We start from the raw sequence: 18,114 nt of genomic DNA on the forward strand, positions 1-18,114 counted from the left end.
AGCCGCTCGGCAAAGTTGTAAAGCCGAGACCCCTCGGGCAGCCGCCCAAGATAAGCCCACCTTCCTTGTGGAATGGGCATTTACATATTTTGGCTGTGGCAGGCCTGCCACAGAATGTGCAAGCTGAATTGTATTACACATCCAACTAGCAATAGTCTGCTTAGAAGCAAGAGCACCCAGTTTGTTGGGTGCATACAGGATAACAGCAAGTCAGTTTTCCTCACTCCAGCCGTCCTGGAACCTATATTTACAGGGCCCTGACAACATCTAGCAACCTGGAGTCCTCCAAGTCCCTAGTAGGCGCAAGGCACCAAAATAAGCTGGTTCAGGTGAAACACTGACACCACCTTAGGGAGAGAACTGGGGACGAGTCCGCAGCTCTGCCCTGTCCAAATGGACAACCAGATATGGGCTTTTTTGAGAAAAAAACCACCAATTTGACACTCGCCTGGTCCAGGCCAGGGCCAAGAGCATGGTCACTTTTCATGTGAGATGCTTCAAATCCACAGATTTGACTGGTTTTAAACCAATGTGATTTGAGGAATCCCAGAACTACGTTGAGATCCCACAGTGCCACTGGAGGCACAAAAGGGGGTTGTATATGCAATACTCCCTTGACAAACTTCTGGACTTCAGGAACTGAAGCCACTTCTTTCTGGAAGAAAATCGACAGGGCCGAAATTTGAACCTTAATGGACCCCAATTTGAGGCCCATAGACACTCCTGTTTGCAGGAAATGCAGGAATCGACAGAGTTGAAATTTCTTCGTGGGGCCTTTCTGGCCTCACACCACGCAACATATTTTTGCCACATGTGGTGATAATGTTGTGCGGTCACCTCCTTCCTGGCTTTGACCAGGGTAGGAATGACCTCTTCCGGAATGCCTTTTTCCCTTAGGATCCGGCGTTCCACCGCCATGCCGTCAAACGCAGCTGCGGTAAGTCTTGGAACAGACATGGTACTTGCTGAAACAAGTCCCTTCTTAGCGGCAGAGGCCATAAGTCCTCTGTGAGCATCTCTTGAAGTTCCGGATACCAAGTCCTTCTTGGCCAATCCGGAGCCATGAGTATAGTTCTTACTCCTCTACGTCTTATAAGTCTCAGTACCTTAGGTATGAGAAGCAGAGGATGGAACACATACACCGACTGGTACATCCATGGTGTTACCAGAACGTCCACAGCTATTGCCTGAGGGTCTCTTAACCTGGCGCAATACCTGTCCCGTTTTTTGTTCAGACGGGACGCCATCATGTCCACCTTTGGTATTTCCCAACGGTTTACAATCATGTGGAAAACTTCCCGATGAAGTTTCCACTCTGCCGGGTGGAGGTCGTGCCTGCTGAGGAAGTCTGCTTCCCAGTTTCCATTCCCGGAATGAAACACTGCTGACAGTGCTATCACATGATTTTCCGCCCAGCGAAAAGTCCTTGCAGTTTTTGCCATTGCCCTCCTGCTTCTTGTGCCGCCCTGTCTATTTACGTGGGCGACTGCCGTGATGTTTTTCCCACTGGATCAATACCGGCTGACCTTGAAGCAGAGGTCTTGCTAAGCTTAGAGTATTATAAATTTACCCTTAGCTCCAGTATATTTATGTGGAGAAAAGTCTCCAGACTTGATCACACTCCCTGGAAATTTTTTCCTTGTGTGACTGCTCCCCAGCCTCTCGGGCTGGCCTCCGTGGTCACCAGCATCCAATCCTGAATGCCGAATCTGCGGCCCTCTAGAAGATGAGCACTCTGTAACCACCACAGGAGAGACACCCTTGTCCTTGGATATAGGGTTATCCGCTGATGCATCTGAAGATGCGATCCGGACCATTTGTCCAGCAGATCCCACTGAAAAATTCTTGCGTGAAATCTGCCGAATGGAATTGCTTCGTAGGAAGTCACCATCTTTACCAGGACCCTTGTGCAATGATGCACTGATTTTAGGAGGTTCCTGACTAGCTCGGATAACTCCCTGGCTTTCTCTTCCGGGAGAAACACCTTTTTCTGGACTGTGTCCAGAATCATCCCTAGGCACAGCAGACTTGTCGTCGGGATCAGCTGCGATTTTGGAATATTTAGAATCCACCCGTGCTGTTGTAGCAGTATCCGAGATAGTGCTACTCCGACCTCCAACTGTTCCCTGGACTTTGCCCTTATCAGGAGATCGTCCAAGTAAGGGATAATTAAGACGCCTTTTCTTCGAAGAAGAATCATCATTTCGGCCATTACCTTGGTAAAGACCCGGGGTGCCGTGGACAATCCAAACGGCAGCGTCTGAAACTGATAGTGACAGTTCTGTACCACGAACCTGAGGTACCCTTAGTGAGAAGGGCAAATTTTGGACATGGAGGTAAGCATCCCTGATGTCTCGGGACACTATATAGTCCCCTTCTTCCTGGTTCGTTATCACTGCTCTGAGTGACTCCATCTTGATTTGAACCTTTGTAAGTGTTCAAATTTTTTTAGATTTAGAATAGGTCTCACCTAGCCTTCTGGCTTCAGTACCACAATATAATGTGGAATAATACCCCTTTTCTTGTTGTAGGAGGGGTAATTTGATTATCACCTGCTGGGAATACAGCTTGTGAATTGTTTCCCATACTGCCTCCTTGTCGGAGGGAGACCTTGGTAAACCAGACTTCAGGAGCCTGCGAAGGGGAAACGTCTCGACATTCCAATCTGTACCCCTGGGATACTACATGTAGGATCCAGGGGTCCTGTACGGTCCCAGCGTCATGCTGAGAGCTTGGCAGAAGCGGTGGAACGCTTCTGTTCCTGGGAATGGGCTGCCTGCTGCAGTCTTCTTCCCTTTCCTCTATCCCTGGGCAGATATGACTCTTATAGGGACGAAAGGACTGAGGCTGAAAAGACGGTGTCTTTTTCTGCAGAGATGTGACTTAGGGTAAAAACGGTGGATTTTCCAGCAGTTGCCGTGGCCACCAGGTCCGATGGACCGACCCCAAATAACTCCTCTTCCTTTATACGGCAATACACCTTTGTGCCGTTTGGAATCTGCATCACCTGACCACTGTCGTGTCCATAAACATCTTCTGGCAGATATGGACATCGCACTTACTCTTGATGCCAGAGTGCAAATATCCCTCTGTGCATCTCGCATATATAGAAAATGCATCCTTTAAATGCTCTATAGTCAATAAAATACTGTCCCTGCAAAGGGTATCAATATTTTTAGTCAGGGAATCCGACCAAGCAACCCCAGCTCTGCACATCCAGGCTGAGGCGATCGCTGGTCGCAGTATAACACCAGTATGTGTGTATATACTTTTTATGATATTTTCCAGCCTCCTGTCAGCTGGTTCCTTGAGGACGGCCCTATCTATAGACGGTACCGCCACTTGTTTTGATAAGCGTGTGAGCGCCTTATCCACCCTAAGGGGTGTTTCCCAACGCGCCCTATCTTCTGGCGGGAAAGGGTATACCGCCCATAATTTTCTATCGGGGGGAACCCACGCATCATCACACACTTCATTTAATTTATCTGATTCAGGAAAAACTACGGTAGTTTTTTCACATCCCACATAATACCCTCTTTTGTGGTACTTGTAGTATCAGAAATATGTAACACCTCCTTCATTGCCCTTAACGTGTGGCCCTAATAAGGAATACGTTTGTTTATTCACCGTCGACACTGGATTCAGTGTCCGTGTCTGTGTCGACCGACTAAAGTAAACGGGCGTTTTAAAACCCCTGACGGTGTTTCTGAGACGTCTGGACCGGTACTAATTGTTTGTCGGCCGTCTCATGTCGTCAACCGACCTTGCAGCGTGTTGACATTTATCACGTAATTCCCTAAATAAGCCATCCATTCTGGTGTCGACTCCCTAGAGAGTGACATCACCATTACAGGCAATTGCTCCGCCTCCTCACCAACATCGTCCTCATACATGTCGACACACACGTACCGACACACAGCACACACACAGGGAATGCTCTGATAGAGGACAGGACCCACTAGCCCTTTGGAGAGACAGAGGGAGAGTTTGCCAGCACACACCAAAAACGCTATAATTATATAGGGACAACCTTATATAAGTGTTTTCCCTTATAGCATCTTTTATATATTTCTAACGCCAAATTAGTGCCCCCCCTCTCTGTTTTAACCCTGTTTCTGTAGTGCAGTGCAGGGGAGAGCCTGGGAGCCTTCCCTCCAGCCTTTCTGTGAGGGAAAATGGCGCTGTGTGCTGAGGAGATAGGCCCCGCCCCTTTTTCGGCGGGCTCGTCTCCCGCTCTTTAATGGATTCTGGCAGGGGTTAAATATCTCCATATAGCCCCCGGAGGCTATATGTGAGGTATTTTTAGCCAAAAAAGGTTTTCATTTGCCTCCCAGGGCGCCCCCCTCCCAGCGCCCTGCACCCTCAGTGACTGCCGTGTGAAGTGTGCTGAGAGGAAATGGCGCACAACTGCAGTGCTGTGCGCTACCTTAAGAAGACTGAGGAGTCTTCTGCCGCCGATTCTGGACCTCTTCTCGTTTCAGCATCTGCAAGGGGGCCGGCGGCGAGGCTCCGGTGACCATCCAGGCTGTACCTGTGATCGTCCCTCTGGAGCTAATGTCCAGTAGCCAAAGAAGCCAATCCATCCTGCACGCAGGTGAGTTCACTTCTTCTCCCCTAAGTCCCTCGTTGCAGTGATCCTGTTGCCAGCAGGACTCACTGTAAAATAAAAAACCTAAGCTAAACTTTTCTAAGCAGCTCTTTAGGAGAGCCACCTAGATTGCACCCTTCTCGGCCGGGCACAAAAATCTAACTGAGGCTTGGAGGAGGGTCATAGGGGGAGGAGCCAGTGCACACCACCTGATCCTAAAGCTTTACTTTTTGTGCCCTGTCTCCTGCGGAGCCGCTATTCCCCATGGTCCTTTCAGGAACCCCAGCATCCACTAGGACGATAGAGAAAGAATTATCGGTAAGTAAATTCTTATTTTCTCTGACGTCCTAAGTGGATGCTGGGGACTCCGTCAGGACCATGGGGATTATACCAAAGCTCCCAAACGGGCGGGAGAGTGCGGATGACTCTGCAGCACCGAGTGAGAGAACTCCAGGTCCTCCTCAGCCAGGGTGTGCCCCTGACCAAGTAGCAGCTCGGCAAAGTTGTAAAGCCGAGACCCCTCGGGCAGCCGCCCAAGATGAGCCCACCTTCCTTGTGGAATGGGCATTTACAGATTTTGGCTGTGGCAGACCTGCCACAGAATGTGCAAGCTGAATTGTACTACACATCCATCTAGCAATCGTCTGCTTAGAAGCAAGAGCACCCAGTTTGTTGGGTGCATACAGGATAACAGCAAGTCAGTTTTCCTGACTCCAGCCGTCCTGGAAACCTATATTTTCAGGGCCCTGACAACATCTAGCAACTTGGAGTCCTCCAAGTCCCTAGTAGCCGCAGGTACCACAATAAGCTGGTTCAGGTGAAACGCTGACACCACCTTAGGGAGAAACTGGGGACGAGTCCGCAGCTCTGCCCTGTCCGAATGGACAATCAGATATGGGCTTTTGTGAGACAAAGCCGCCAATTCTGACACTCGCCTGGCCGAGGCCAGGGCCAACATCATGGTCACTTTCCATGTGAAATATTTCAAATCCACAGATTTGAGCGGTTTAAACCAATGTGATTTGAGGAATCCCAGAACTACGTTGAGATCCCACAGTGCCACTGGAGGCACAAAAGGGGGTTGTATATGCAGTACTCCCTTGACAAACTTCTGGACTTCAGGAACTGAAGCCAATTCTTTCTGGAAGAAAATCGACAGGGCCGAAATTTGAACCTTAATGGACCCCAATTTGAGGCCCATAGACACTCCTGTTTGCAGGAAATGCAGGAATCGACAGAGTTGAAATTTCTTCGTGGGGCCTTCCTGGCCTCACACCACGCAACATATTTTCACCACATGTGGTGATAATGTTGTGCGGTCACCTCCTTCCTGGCTTTGACCAGGGTAGGAATGAACTCTTCCGGAATGCCTTTTTCCCTTAGGATCCGGCGTTCAACCGCCATGCCGTCAAACGCAGCCGCGGTAAGTCTTGGAACAGACATGGTACTTGCTGAAGAAAGTCCCTTCTTAGCGGCAGAGGCCATGAGTCCTCTGTGAGCATCTCTTGAAGTTCCGGGTACCAAGTCCTTCTTGGCCAATCCGGAGCCACGAGTATAGTTCTTACTCCTCTACGTCTTATAATTCTCAGTACCTTAGGTATGAGAAGCAGAGGAGGGAACACATACACCGACTGGTACACCCACGGTGTTACCAGAACGTCCACAGCCTGAGGGTCTCTTGACCTGGCGCAATACCTGTCCAGTTTTTTGTTCAGGCGGGACGCCATCATGTCCACCTTTGGTCTTTCCCAACGGTTCACAATCATGTGGAAGACTTCCCGATGAAGTCCCCACTCTCCCGGGTGGAGGTCGTGCTGAGGAAGTCTGCTTCCCAGTTGCCCACTCCCGGAATGAACACTGCTGACAGTGCTCCTGCTTCTTGTGCCGCCCAGTCTGTTTACGTGGGCGACTGCCGTGATGTTGTCCCACTGGATCAATACCGGCTGACCTTGAAGCAGAGGTCTTGCTAAGCTTAGAGCATTGTATTTATGTGGAGAGAAGTCTCCAGACTTGATCACACTCCCTGGAAATTTTTTCCTTGTGTGACTGCTCCCCAGCCTTTCAGGCTGGCATCCGTGGTCACCAGGACCCAGTCCTGAATGCCGAATCTGTGGCCCTTTAGTAGATGAGCACTCTGCAGCCACCACAGAAGAGACACCCTTGTCCTTGGAGACAGGGTTATCCGCTGATGCATCTGAAGATGCGATCCGGACCATTTTTCCAGCAGATCCCACTGAAAAGTTCTTGCGTGAAATCTGCCGAATGGAATCGCTTCGTAAGAAGCCACCATTTTTCCCAGGACCCTTGTGCAATGATGCACTGACACTTTTCCTGGTTTTAGGAGGTTCCTGACTAGCTCGGATAACTCCCTGGCTTTCTCCTCCGGGAGAAACACCTTTTTCTGGAGTGTGTCCAGAATCATCCCTAGGAACAGCAGACGTGTCGTCGGAGACAGCTGCGATTTTGGAATATTTAGAATCCACCCGTGCTGTCGTAGAACTACTTGAGATAGTGCTACTCCGACCTCCAACTGTTCTCTGGACCTTGCCCTTATCAGGAGATCGTCCAAGTAAGGGATAATTAAGACGCCTTTTCTTTGAAGAAGAATCATCATTTCGGCCATTACCTTGGTAAAGACCCGGGGTGCCGTGGACAATCCAAATGGCAGCGTCTGAAACTGATAGTGACAGTTTTGTACCACGAACCTGAGGTACCCTTGGTGAGAAGGGCAAATTGGGACATGGAGGTAAGCATCCTTGATGTCCAGGGACACCATATAGTCCCCTTCTTCCTGGTTCGCTATCACTGCTCTGAGTGACTCCATCTTGATTTGAACCTTTGTATGTAAGTGTTCAAATATTTCAGATTTAGAATAGGTCTCACCGAGCCGTCTGGCTTCAGTACCACAATATAGTGTGGAATAATACCCCTTTCCTTATTGTAGGAGGGGTACTTTGATTATCACCTGCTGGGAATACAGCTTGTGAATTGTTTCCAATACTGCCTCCCTGTCGGAGGGAGACGTTGGTAAAGCAGACTTCAGGAACCTGCGAGGGGGAGACGTCTCGAATCTCCAATCTGTACCCCTGGGATACTACTTGTAGGATCCAGGGGTCCACTTGCGAGTGAGCCCACTGCGCGCTGAAACTCTTGAGACGACCCCCCACCGCAGCTGAGTCCGCTTGTACGGCCCCAGCGTCACGCTGAGGACTTGGCCAAAGCGGTGGAGGGCTTCTGTTCCTGGGAATGGGCTGCCTGCTGCAGTCTTCTTCCCTTTCCTCTATCCCTGGGCAGATATGACTGGCCTTTTTGCCTGCTTGCCCTTATGGGGACGAAAGGACTGAGGCTGAAAAGACGGTGTCTTTTTCTGCTGAGATGTGACTTGGGGTAAAAAAGGTGGATTTTCCAGCTGTTGCCGTGGCCACCAGGTCCGATGGACCGACCTCAAATAACTCCTCCCCTTTATACGGCAATACTTCCATGTGCCGTTTGGAATCTGCATCACCTGACCACTGTCGTGTCCATAAACATCTTCTGGCAGATATGGACATTGCACTTACTCTTGATGCCAGAGTGCAAATATCCCTCTGTGCATCTCGCATATATAGAAATGCATCTTTTAAATGCTCTATAGTCAATAAAATACTGTCCCTGTCAAGGGTATCAATATTTTCAGTCAGGGAATCCGACCAAGCCACCCCAGCGCTGCACATCCAGGCTGAGGCGATCGCTGGTCGCAGTATAACACCAGTATGTGTGTATATACTTTTTAGGATATTTTCCAGCCTCCTATCAGCTGGCTCCTTGAGGGCGGCCGTATCTGGAGACGGTAACGCCACTTGTTTTGATAAGCGTGTGAGCGCCTTATCCACCCTAAGGGGTGTTTCCCAACGCGCCCTAACTTCTGGCGGGAAAGGGTATAACGCCAATAATTTTCTATCGGGGAAAACCCACGCATCATCACACACTTCATTTAATTTATCTGATTCAGGAAAAACTACAGGTAGTTTTTTCACACCCCACATAATACCCTCTTTTGTGGTACTTGTAGTATCAGAAATATGTAACACCTCCTTCATTGCCCTTAACATGTAACGTGGCCCAAATGGAAAATACGTTTGTTTCTTCACCGTCGACACTGGAGTCAGTGTCTGTGTCGACCGACTGAGGTAAATGGGCGTTTTAAAGCCCCTGACGGTGTTTGAGACGCCTGGACAGGTACTAATTGGTTTGCCGGCCGTCTCATGTCGTCAACCGACCTTGCAGCGTGATGACATTATCACGTAATTCCCTAAATAAGCCATCCATTTCGGTGTCGACTCCCTAGAGAGTGACATCACCATTACAGGCAATTGCTCCGCCTCCTCACCAACATCGTCCTCATACATGTCGACACACACGTACCGACACACAGCACACACACAGGGAATGCTCTGATAGAGGACAGGACCCCACTAGCCCTTTGGGGAGACAGAGGGAGAGTTTGCCAGCACACACCAAAACGCTATAATTATACAGGGACAACCTTTATATAAGTGTTTTTCCCTTATAGCATCTTAATATATATAATCATATCGCCAAATAAGTGCCCCCCCTCTCTGTTTTAACCCTGTTTCTGTAGTGCAGTGCAGGGGAGAGCCTGGGAGCCTTCCCACCAGCATTTCTGTGAGGGAAAATGGCGCTGTGTGCTGAGGAGAATAGGCTCCGCCCCCTTTCGGCGGGCTTCTTCTCCCGTTTTTCTGAGACCTGGCAGGGGTTAAATACATCCATATAGCCCCAGGGGCTATATGTGATGTATCTTTTAGCCAGTATAGGTATTTCATTGCTGCCCAGGGCGCCCCCCCCAGCGCCCTGCACCCTCAGTGACCGCTGGTGTGAAGTGTGCTGACAACAATGGCGCACAGCTGCAGTGCTGTGCGCTACCTCATGAAGACTGAAAAGTCTTCTGCCGCCGGTTTCTGGACCTCTTCACTCTTCGGCATCTGCAAGGGGGTCGGCGGCGCGGCTCTGGGACCGGACTCCATGGCTGGGCCTGTGTTCGATCCCTCTGGAGCTAATGGTGTCCAGTAGCCTAAGAAGCCAATCCATCCTGCACGCAGGTGAGTTCACTTCTTCTCCCCTAAGTCCCTCGTAGCAGTGAGCCTGTTGCCAGCAGGACTCACTGAAAATAAAAACCTAACAAAACTTTTACTCTAAGCAGCTCTTCAGGAGAGCCACCTAGATTGCACCCTTCTCGGCCGGGCACAAAAATCTAACTGAGGCTTGGAGGAGGGTCATAGGGGGAGGAGCCAGTGCACACCACCTGATCCTAAAGCTTTTACTTTTGTGCCCTGTCTCCTGCGGAGCCGCTAATCCCCATGGTCCTGACGGAGTCCCCAGCATCCACTTAGGACGTCAGAGAAAACCTAAATATACTTTCTTTCTAGGTGCTCAGGAGAGCCCCTAGTGTGCATCCAGCTCAGCCGGGCACAAGAATCTAACTGGAGTCTGGAGGAGGGTCTTAGTGGGAGGAGCCAGTGCACACCAGTAGTCTAAAAGCTTTCTTTATAGTTGTGCCCAGTCTCCAGCGGAGCCGCTAATCCCCATGGTCCTTACGGAGTCCCCAGCATCCACTTAGGACGTTAGAGAAATAGTGATTTTGCATGACGTATCAGCGGGATCAGTACGAAATCCCGCTGGACGGGATCCCGGAGGTCGAAATACCGACACCGGAATCCCGACCAGCACAATCCCGACAGAGGTGGCGAGCAGAACGCAGCCCCTTGCAGGCTCGCTGCGCTCGGCACACTAATTTATTCTCCCACTATGGGTGTCGTGGACACCCACGGAGGGAGAATATGTCGGGATTGTGCCGGTCGGGATTCCGGTGTCCGGATCTTGACCGTATCCCATATCAGCAGCTCTGAGATGATGAAGAGAAATCCATGATAAACCCTACGGAGACTTATCAGCAATAACTTCTCTCCGCTAATAGGATACCGCATTATCACATTTGCAATAATTTATTGCGAAACTGCAATATCGTGGCTAATAGGATACCCCCCTAACAGTTCAAGTTTTAAAGTTATCCAAGGCTGGGCACAGTATTAATTAAAGTTGCCTGCGCCCAAGCATGGTTATCCTTAAAGCCTGGACCGTTAGATTGCCTTGAAGACAGAGTTTGGCAACCTCTGGTTTAAAGTGATGGTAAACACCAATCTTAATATGCAAAAGAAAAAGTTGCAGGTACATAATTCAAGATGAACCTGACTGTGCAATGTCATTGACAACAGAGCATAATAGAAACCTAAAGTCTTACCTCAGCAGCATGAAGACCGTTGCCGGCATTAGAAAGATTTCATTGCAAGCGACAAACTTCAGAATATTTTGCTGATTTGCGTTCAGTTTGTCCAGAAGTGACCGAACAAATGGCATGCTGTTTGCTCCCTTTGCCTGAAGCAAGAAACAAATAATCACAAGATTTAGCTTGAAAACGTTACTAATGATGGGGGGGTAATTCTGAGTTGATCGCAGCAGGAACTTTGTTAGCAGTTGGGCAAAACCATGTGCACTGCAGAGGAGGCAGATATAACATGTGCAGAGAGAGTTAGATTTGGGTGGATTATTTTGTTTCTGTGCAGGGTAAATACTGGCTGCTTTATTTTTACACTGTAATTTGGATTGCAAATTGAACACACCCCACCCAAATCTAACTCTCTCTGCACATGTTATATCTGCCTCCCCTGCAGTGCACATGGTTTTGCCCAACTGCTAACAAAATTCCTGCTGCGATCAACTCAGAATTACCCCCTATATAACACAGCCATCAATACAAGAATGTTACTACTCATGTCTCACAATGCATCTCTGCAATTACTTCTCAATAAGACAAGCTATTGTACCTGCTAGGGAGGCCAATCCCGGGATCAGGATCAGCGGGATACAAGGATTTTGGCCCAAAAAATAGAATTTTAATACCTACCGGTAAATCCTTTTCTCTTAGTCCGTAGAAGATGCTGGGGATGCTTCAAGAACCATGGGGTATAGACTGGATCCGCAGGAGACATGGGCACACTTTAAGACTTTGAATGGGTGTGAACTGGCTCCTCTCTCTATGACCCTCCTCCAGACTCCAGTTTAAGTAACTGTGCCCAGGGAGACGGACATTTCAAGGAAAGAATTTATTGATAAACCACGGTGAGCATTTTACCAGCTCACAACTCCAGTATGCCGCAGAACGTGGCATTCAATAGAAAACCAGCCGACGGCATGAAGAATATGCAGCAATACGCTGACATAAAGCGTAACACAACCTGTGTGTGTAAACACAACCAATAACAGCATAACGCATGCCATGGCATGAATATAGTCAGCAACAGGCTGACTTAAACGCAACACACCATGTGTGTAAACATACCCAATAACTGCAGATACAGTACGCACTGGGACGGGCGCCCAGCATCCTCTGCAGACTAAGAGAAAAGGATTTACCGGTAGGTATTAAAATCCTATTTTCTCATACGTCCTAGAGGATGCTGGGGATGCTTCAAGAACCATGGGGTTTATACCAAAGCTCTAGAACGGGCGGGAGAGTGCGGATGACTCTGCAGCACCGATTGACCAAACAAGAGGTCCTCATCAGCCAGGGTATCAAACTTGTAAAACTTCGCAAAGGTGTTTGATCCCGACCAAGTAGCAGCTCGGCAAAGCTGTAACGCCGAGACCCCTCGGGCAGCCGCCCAGGATGAGCCCACCTTTCTGGTAGAATGCACTTTCACCGATTTCGGTAATGGCAATCCTGCCATAGAATGAGCCTGCTGAATCGTATTACAGATCCAGCGTGCAATAGTCTGCTTGGAAGCAGGAGCCCCAATTTTGTTGGGAGCCCACCGGACAAACAGAGCCTCTGTTTTCCTAATCTGAGCCGTTCTGGCGACATAGATTTTGAAAGCTCTGACCACATCGAGAGACTTTGATTCCGCCAAGGCGTCAGTAGCCACTGGCACCACAATAGGCTGGTTTACGTGAAACGATGAAACCACTTTTGGCAGAAATTGCTGATGAGTTCTCAACTCCGCTCTATCTGCATGGAGACAAAGCCGCCAATTCAGACACCCGCCTTGCGGATGCCAAGGCCAACAGCATGACCACTTTCCAAGTAAGGAATTTCAACTCAACCTTACGCAAAGGTTCAAACCAATGAGAATGCAGGAACTGCAACACCACATTAAGATCCCATGGTGCCACTGGGGGCACAAAGGAAGGTTGGATGTGCAGCATGCCCTTCCCAAAGGTCTGAACTTCTGAAAGGAAGGCCAATTCTTTCTGAAAGAAAATAGACAAGGCCGAAATTTGTACTTTAATGGAGCCTAACCCTAGGCCCGCATCCACCCTGCTTGCAAAAAAATGGAGCAAACGCCCCAGGTGAAATTCTTCCGTAGGAGCCTTCTTGGATTCACACCAAGACACATATTTTCTCCAAAAACGGTGGTAAAGCTTCGCCGTTACTTCTTTTCCAGCCTGAAGCAGTGTGGGAATGACTTCACTGGGAATACCCTTTCGGGCTAGGATTTGGCGTTCAACCGCCATGCCGTCAAACGCAGCCGCGGTAAGTCTTGATACACGCACGGTCCTTGCTGTAACAGGTCCTCTCGTAGAGGAAAAGGCCAGGGATCTTCTATGAGTAATTCTTGAAGATTTGGATACCAAGCCCTCCTTGGCCAGTCCAGAACAATGAGGATCGCCTGAACCTTTGTTCTTCTTATGATCTTTATCACCTTCGGAATGAGTGGAAGTGGAGGGAACACACAGACCGACTGAAACACCCACGGTGTCACCAGGGCGTCCACCGCTATTACTTGAGGGTCCCTCGAACTGGAACAATATCTCTGAAGTTTCTTGTTGAGGCGAGACGCCAGCATGTCTATTTGAGGAATTCCCCAACGACTTGTCACTTCTGCAAAGACCTCTTGATGAAGACCCCACTCTCCTGGATAGAGATCGTGTCTGCTGAGGAAGTCTGCTTCCCAGTTGTCTACACCCGGAATGAAGACCGCTGACAGAGCGCTTGCATATCTTTCCACCCAGCGGAAAACTTTTGTGGCTTCTGCCAGTGCCGCTCTGCTCTTCGTTCCGCCCTGGCGGTTTACGTACGCCACTGCTGTTAAGTAGTCCGGCTGAATTAAGACGGGCAGATCGCAAAGAAGATGTTCTGCTTGCAGAAGGCCGTTGTAAATAGCCCTCAATTCCAGAATGTTTATTGCAGATAAGCTTCCTGGCTTGACCATTTTCCGTGGAAATTCTTCCCCCTGAAAGACTGCTCCCCAGCCTCGGAGACTTGCATCCATGGACACCAGGATCCAATCCTGGATCCCGAACCTTCGTCCCTCTAGGAGGTGAGAACTGTGCAGCCACCACAGGAGAGAGATTCTGGTCCTGGAAGATAGGATTATTTTCCGGTGCACGTGCAGGTGAGACCCGGACCACATGTCCATCTGGTCCCACTAAAACCACTCTGGCATTTAACCTGCTCACTGAATGGCCTCGTAGGCCGCAACCATCTTCTTCATCAACGGAACGTATTGATGGATTGACACTGTTGCAGATCCGATCCGACTCTGGATCCTCAGAGCTCTTTCCACTGGAAGAAACAAACTCTCAACAGTTCTGTATCTAAAATTATTCCCAACTGACAACCGCGTCATTGGGATCAACAGTGATTCTGGCAAGGTCAGGAGCCAACAACTTTGTCGAAGAACTGTCAGGGAGAAAACAACATTTTGCACCACTTGTTTCTTTACCTCACGGTACTCAGGAGAGCGTCCCAGTACAGAAAAATAATGACTCTTACTATTGAAGGAAAATCATCATACCGCCATCACTCCGGTGAATAGGCAATGACAATCCTGAATAGCAAACCCAGGTAAGCCTAATGCGGAAGAAACCGTACTTAGACCCTCTTTCTCCTTTTACAGATTGGAGATCCCTGCCCTGAGAGACTCAATCTTGTAGTTCAACTTCTTAAGTAGAAATTTTTGGGGTTGTTCTGACCGAGACGTCCGGCCTCAGAAGCACGAAAAAGCTTGAATAACAGCTTTTTCCTTTTTTTTTTGTGACCGGGACAGCAAGACAATGACCTGAGCCTGACCATGCTCCTGTATGGCGTCGCATACTACCTCCCTGTCCAGAGGAGAATCGGTCAGGTCTATTTGAAAATCCAGTGAGGGGAATCGTCTGGAAACTCCAGTATGTCCCCCTTGGGACTCTATTCTTAAACTCACTGGTCTATGTCCATTCCAGGACTGACTGAAGAGTATTAGACGTGGTCCCACCGGTGTGGGCTCCCGCAGGATAGACCCAGCGACATGTGGTGGATGTGGTAGAAACAAAGGATGATTTCTGCTTCTGCGAACTTGAAAAGGCTGCTGACCTCTTACCTTTTCACCTTCCTCTACCTGCAAAGAAAGGGAAAACCGTATTCATTCGGTCAAAATGACTGCATCCTACAAAAATGGCCCCCAACCGTTGTGAGGGAACATAGGTCAAGAAGGTAGACTTACCAGTGGTATCTGCCGAGATCAACTTAACAAAGCCATCCACAAACCAGGTTTCACCTTCATAGGGAAGATACTCCAGTACTTCTCGGAGTCAGCCTCAGTATTCCATTGGTGAATCCACAACGTCCTCCTAGTCGAGACCGCCATGGAAGTGGCCCGCGAACCCAAGAGTCCTATATCCCTTGTAATCGCATGGCAGTATGCTGCAATGATATAGACATGATTCAACTTCAGGAGTACCCTGCATACAACTACTCCACCATGCGCATGCAATTCTAGTATAATCAACGTACATGTGGACACATAATTAGAGAATTACATATCTTCCTGCATACGATCCTTTGTGACAGAGCCCTGTGCAGAACAGGGGTGACTCTCACTTTATTCTATCCATGAGAAGGAATAACTTTACCTCAGCATTCATTATAAAAAAAATATTATATATATATATATATATATATATATACACACATACATACACATAAATATACCTTCAAATGCACCTGTACATACATATATAATATATATCTCTCTAATATGTATACATATATCCTTTTGTCAGGAACAGCAGGGTCCCTAGTGACGTTAATATGTTCCAACGTGTATGAACAGGTACAGAATGCCGATTTTGTGGATCTGATCAGGAAACATTATGGTCGACATAAGAAACATTATTCGAGTCGATCTCAGGGAGTAGTAACTGGGCAAAATAATTTTTTTGCGATCCCGAGGTGTGAGAGAAATCAATTCTATGAATAGGACTCCCTCCATAAATATTATTGCGTCTGTGATCGTGCCACAGACCCATGTAACTTTACCATACATACATATACATATAGGTATAGCTCTTTCTGATATGCATCCCATTATCATGTCAATATCCACCCAGTCAGATATTGTTGGTGCCGACAGGGTCACACACCACATCTGTGTCTCCCATATAGTTTTCTCTTGGGAAAAATATACCTCTACTGACATGTTGACATTAATTTACATGTACCAAGTACTATTAGGAGTCGACAGCACAGACAGTCATTCCCTTCGTGGCAGAGCACTCAGCCTCAGATATGCCGACACACGTGTACCAAACACCCACCGACATTAACTGGCTATAAGGGATAGACCCCAGTATATTCTGTCAGGGAAACACAGACGAGTTTACCAGCTCATTTCCACAGCGCTCATGATATAGTGTGCTTTTATATTTAACTTCTATTGCACCAAACAACTGTGCCCCCCCTCGTTTTTCACTCTGATCTGTACAGCAGTGTTTTGGAAGGACCAGCGTCTCTGTGAGGAGAAAACGGCGCTGGTTAGAGCTGTGAGGGCTAAGCCACGCCCCCTTAATGGCGCGCTTCAGTACCGCTTATTTTTATATATTTATACTGGTGGGGGTCTGTATTTAGTGCACAGGCACTGTATACTCTTTATGCCAGTTGCTTATGAGGTTTTATGCTGTCCAGGGCACCCCCCCCCTGCGCCCTGCAGTGCCGCTTTGTATGTGGGAGCATGGCGTGCAGCGCGGCCGCTGCGCGGTACCTCAAAGCCGTCACTGAAGTCTTCTGATTTTCTTTCTCTCACCTGGCTTCTGACTACTGGCTCTGCAAGGGGGGTGACGGCGCGGCTCCGGGAACGAGCATCTAGGCGTACCTAGTGATCAGACCCCCTGGAGCTAATGGTGTCCAGTAGCCTAAGAAGCAGAGCCTTGAAACTCACAGAAGTAGGTCTGCTTCTTTCCCCTCAGTCCCATGATGCAGGGAGCCTGTTGCCAGCAGGTCTCCCTGAAAATAATAAACCTAACAAAGTCTTTTCAGAGAAACTCAGTAGAGCTCCCCTGTGTGTGACCAGTCTCACTGGACACAGAATCTAAACTGGAGTCTGGAGGAAGGGCATAGAGGGAGGAGCCAGTTCACACCCATTCAAAGTCTTAAAGTGTGTCCATGTCTCCTGCGGATCCCGTCTATACCCCATGGTTCTTGAAGCATCCCCAGCATCCTCTAGGACGTATGAGAAATGCCAGGATTTGGATCCCCAATCCTGGGATTTGCGGTTTTAGGCTGTACATGCGCAGTTTCGCTGGGCAGCGCTGAGCACTAGTAGCACTTGGCTCAGACGCTGCCTAGCTGTGCGGCCCGGGTGACGGCAGTGTACACGGCGCTGATGCTCCCTCATTGCTCTCTACACCCTTCCTTACTGCTCCCTGCACCGATCCATACTGCTCCCTACACCAATCATTACTGCTGCTTATACCCTTCCTCTCTGCTCCCCACACCCACTGTCACTGCTCCCTATTACTTGTACTGTAAGTACAATTCAATCTCTGTATCCCGGAATTGAGAATTTTTCAATCCTGAATCCCAGAATTACAAAAATGGGCCAGGACTGGGCTCCCTAGTACCTGCCCCACTCTAGAACACTGACAAGGATCGAACATTCCTAATACCGTAACCTGGCAGGTATGCTTTAGCCCACACAAACCTACTGCTCGGTTTAGGTCCATAAAAAATAAGAATTTACTTACCGATAATTCTATTTCTCATAGTCCGTAGTGGATGCTGGGGACTCCGAAAGGACCTTGGGGAATAGCGGCTCCGCAGGAGACTGGGCACAAAAGTAAAAAGCTTTAGGACTACCTGGTGTGCACTGGCTCCTCCCGCTATGACCCTCCTTCAAGCCTCAGTTAGGATACTGTGCCCGGACGAGCGTACACAATAAGGAAGGATTTTGAATCCCGGGTAAGACTCATACCAGCCACACCAATCACACCGTACAACTTGTGATCTGAACCCAGTTAACAGCATGATAACAGAAGGAGCCTCTGAAAAGATGGCTCACAACAACAATAACCCGATTTTGTAACAATAACTATGTACAAGTAATGCAGACAATCCGCACTTGGGATGGGCGCCCAGCATCCACTACGGACTATGAGAAATAGAATTATCGGTAAGTAAATTCTTATTTTCTCTAACGTCCTAGTGGATGCTGGGG

General features: G+C 48.7%; 1 protein-coding gene across 2 annotated transcripts in view; it reads right to left on the minus strand.

Annotated features, from left to right (window-relative positions):
* TMEM33 (transmembrane protein 33) overlaps window positions 1-18,114 on the minus strand; it is a 124,638-nt gene that overhangs the window by 16,137 nt on the left and 90,387 nt on the right. For both annotated transcript variants that reach the window (XM_063921010.1, XM_063921009.1), the window contains exon 6: window positions 10,887-11,020. In XM_063921010.1, coding sequence (XP_063777080.1) covers window positions 10,887-11,020 — 134 coding nt within the window. The remainder of the gene's footprint in view (window positions 1-10,886; window positions 11,021-18,114) is intronic.

Source organism: Pseudophryne corroboree, chromosome 1 (genome assembly GCF_028390025.1).
Source record: "Pseudophryne corroboree isolate aPseCor3 chromosome 1, aPseCor3.hap2, whole genome shotgun sequence".
Classification (NCBI taxonomy): Eukaryota; Metazoa; Chordata; class Amphibia; order Anura; family Myobatrachidae; genus Pseudophryne; species Pseudophryne corroboree.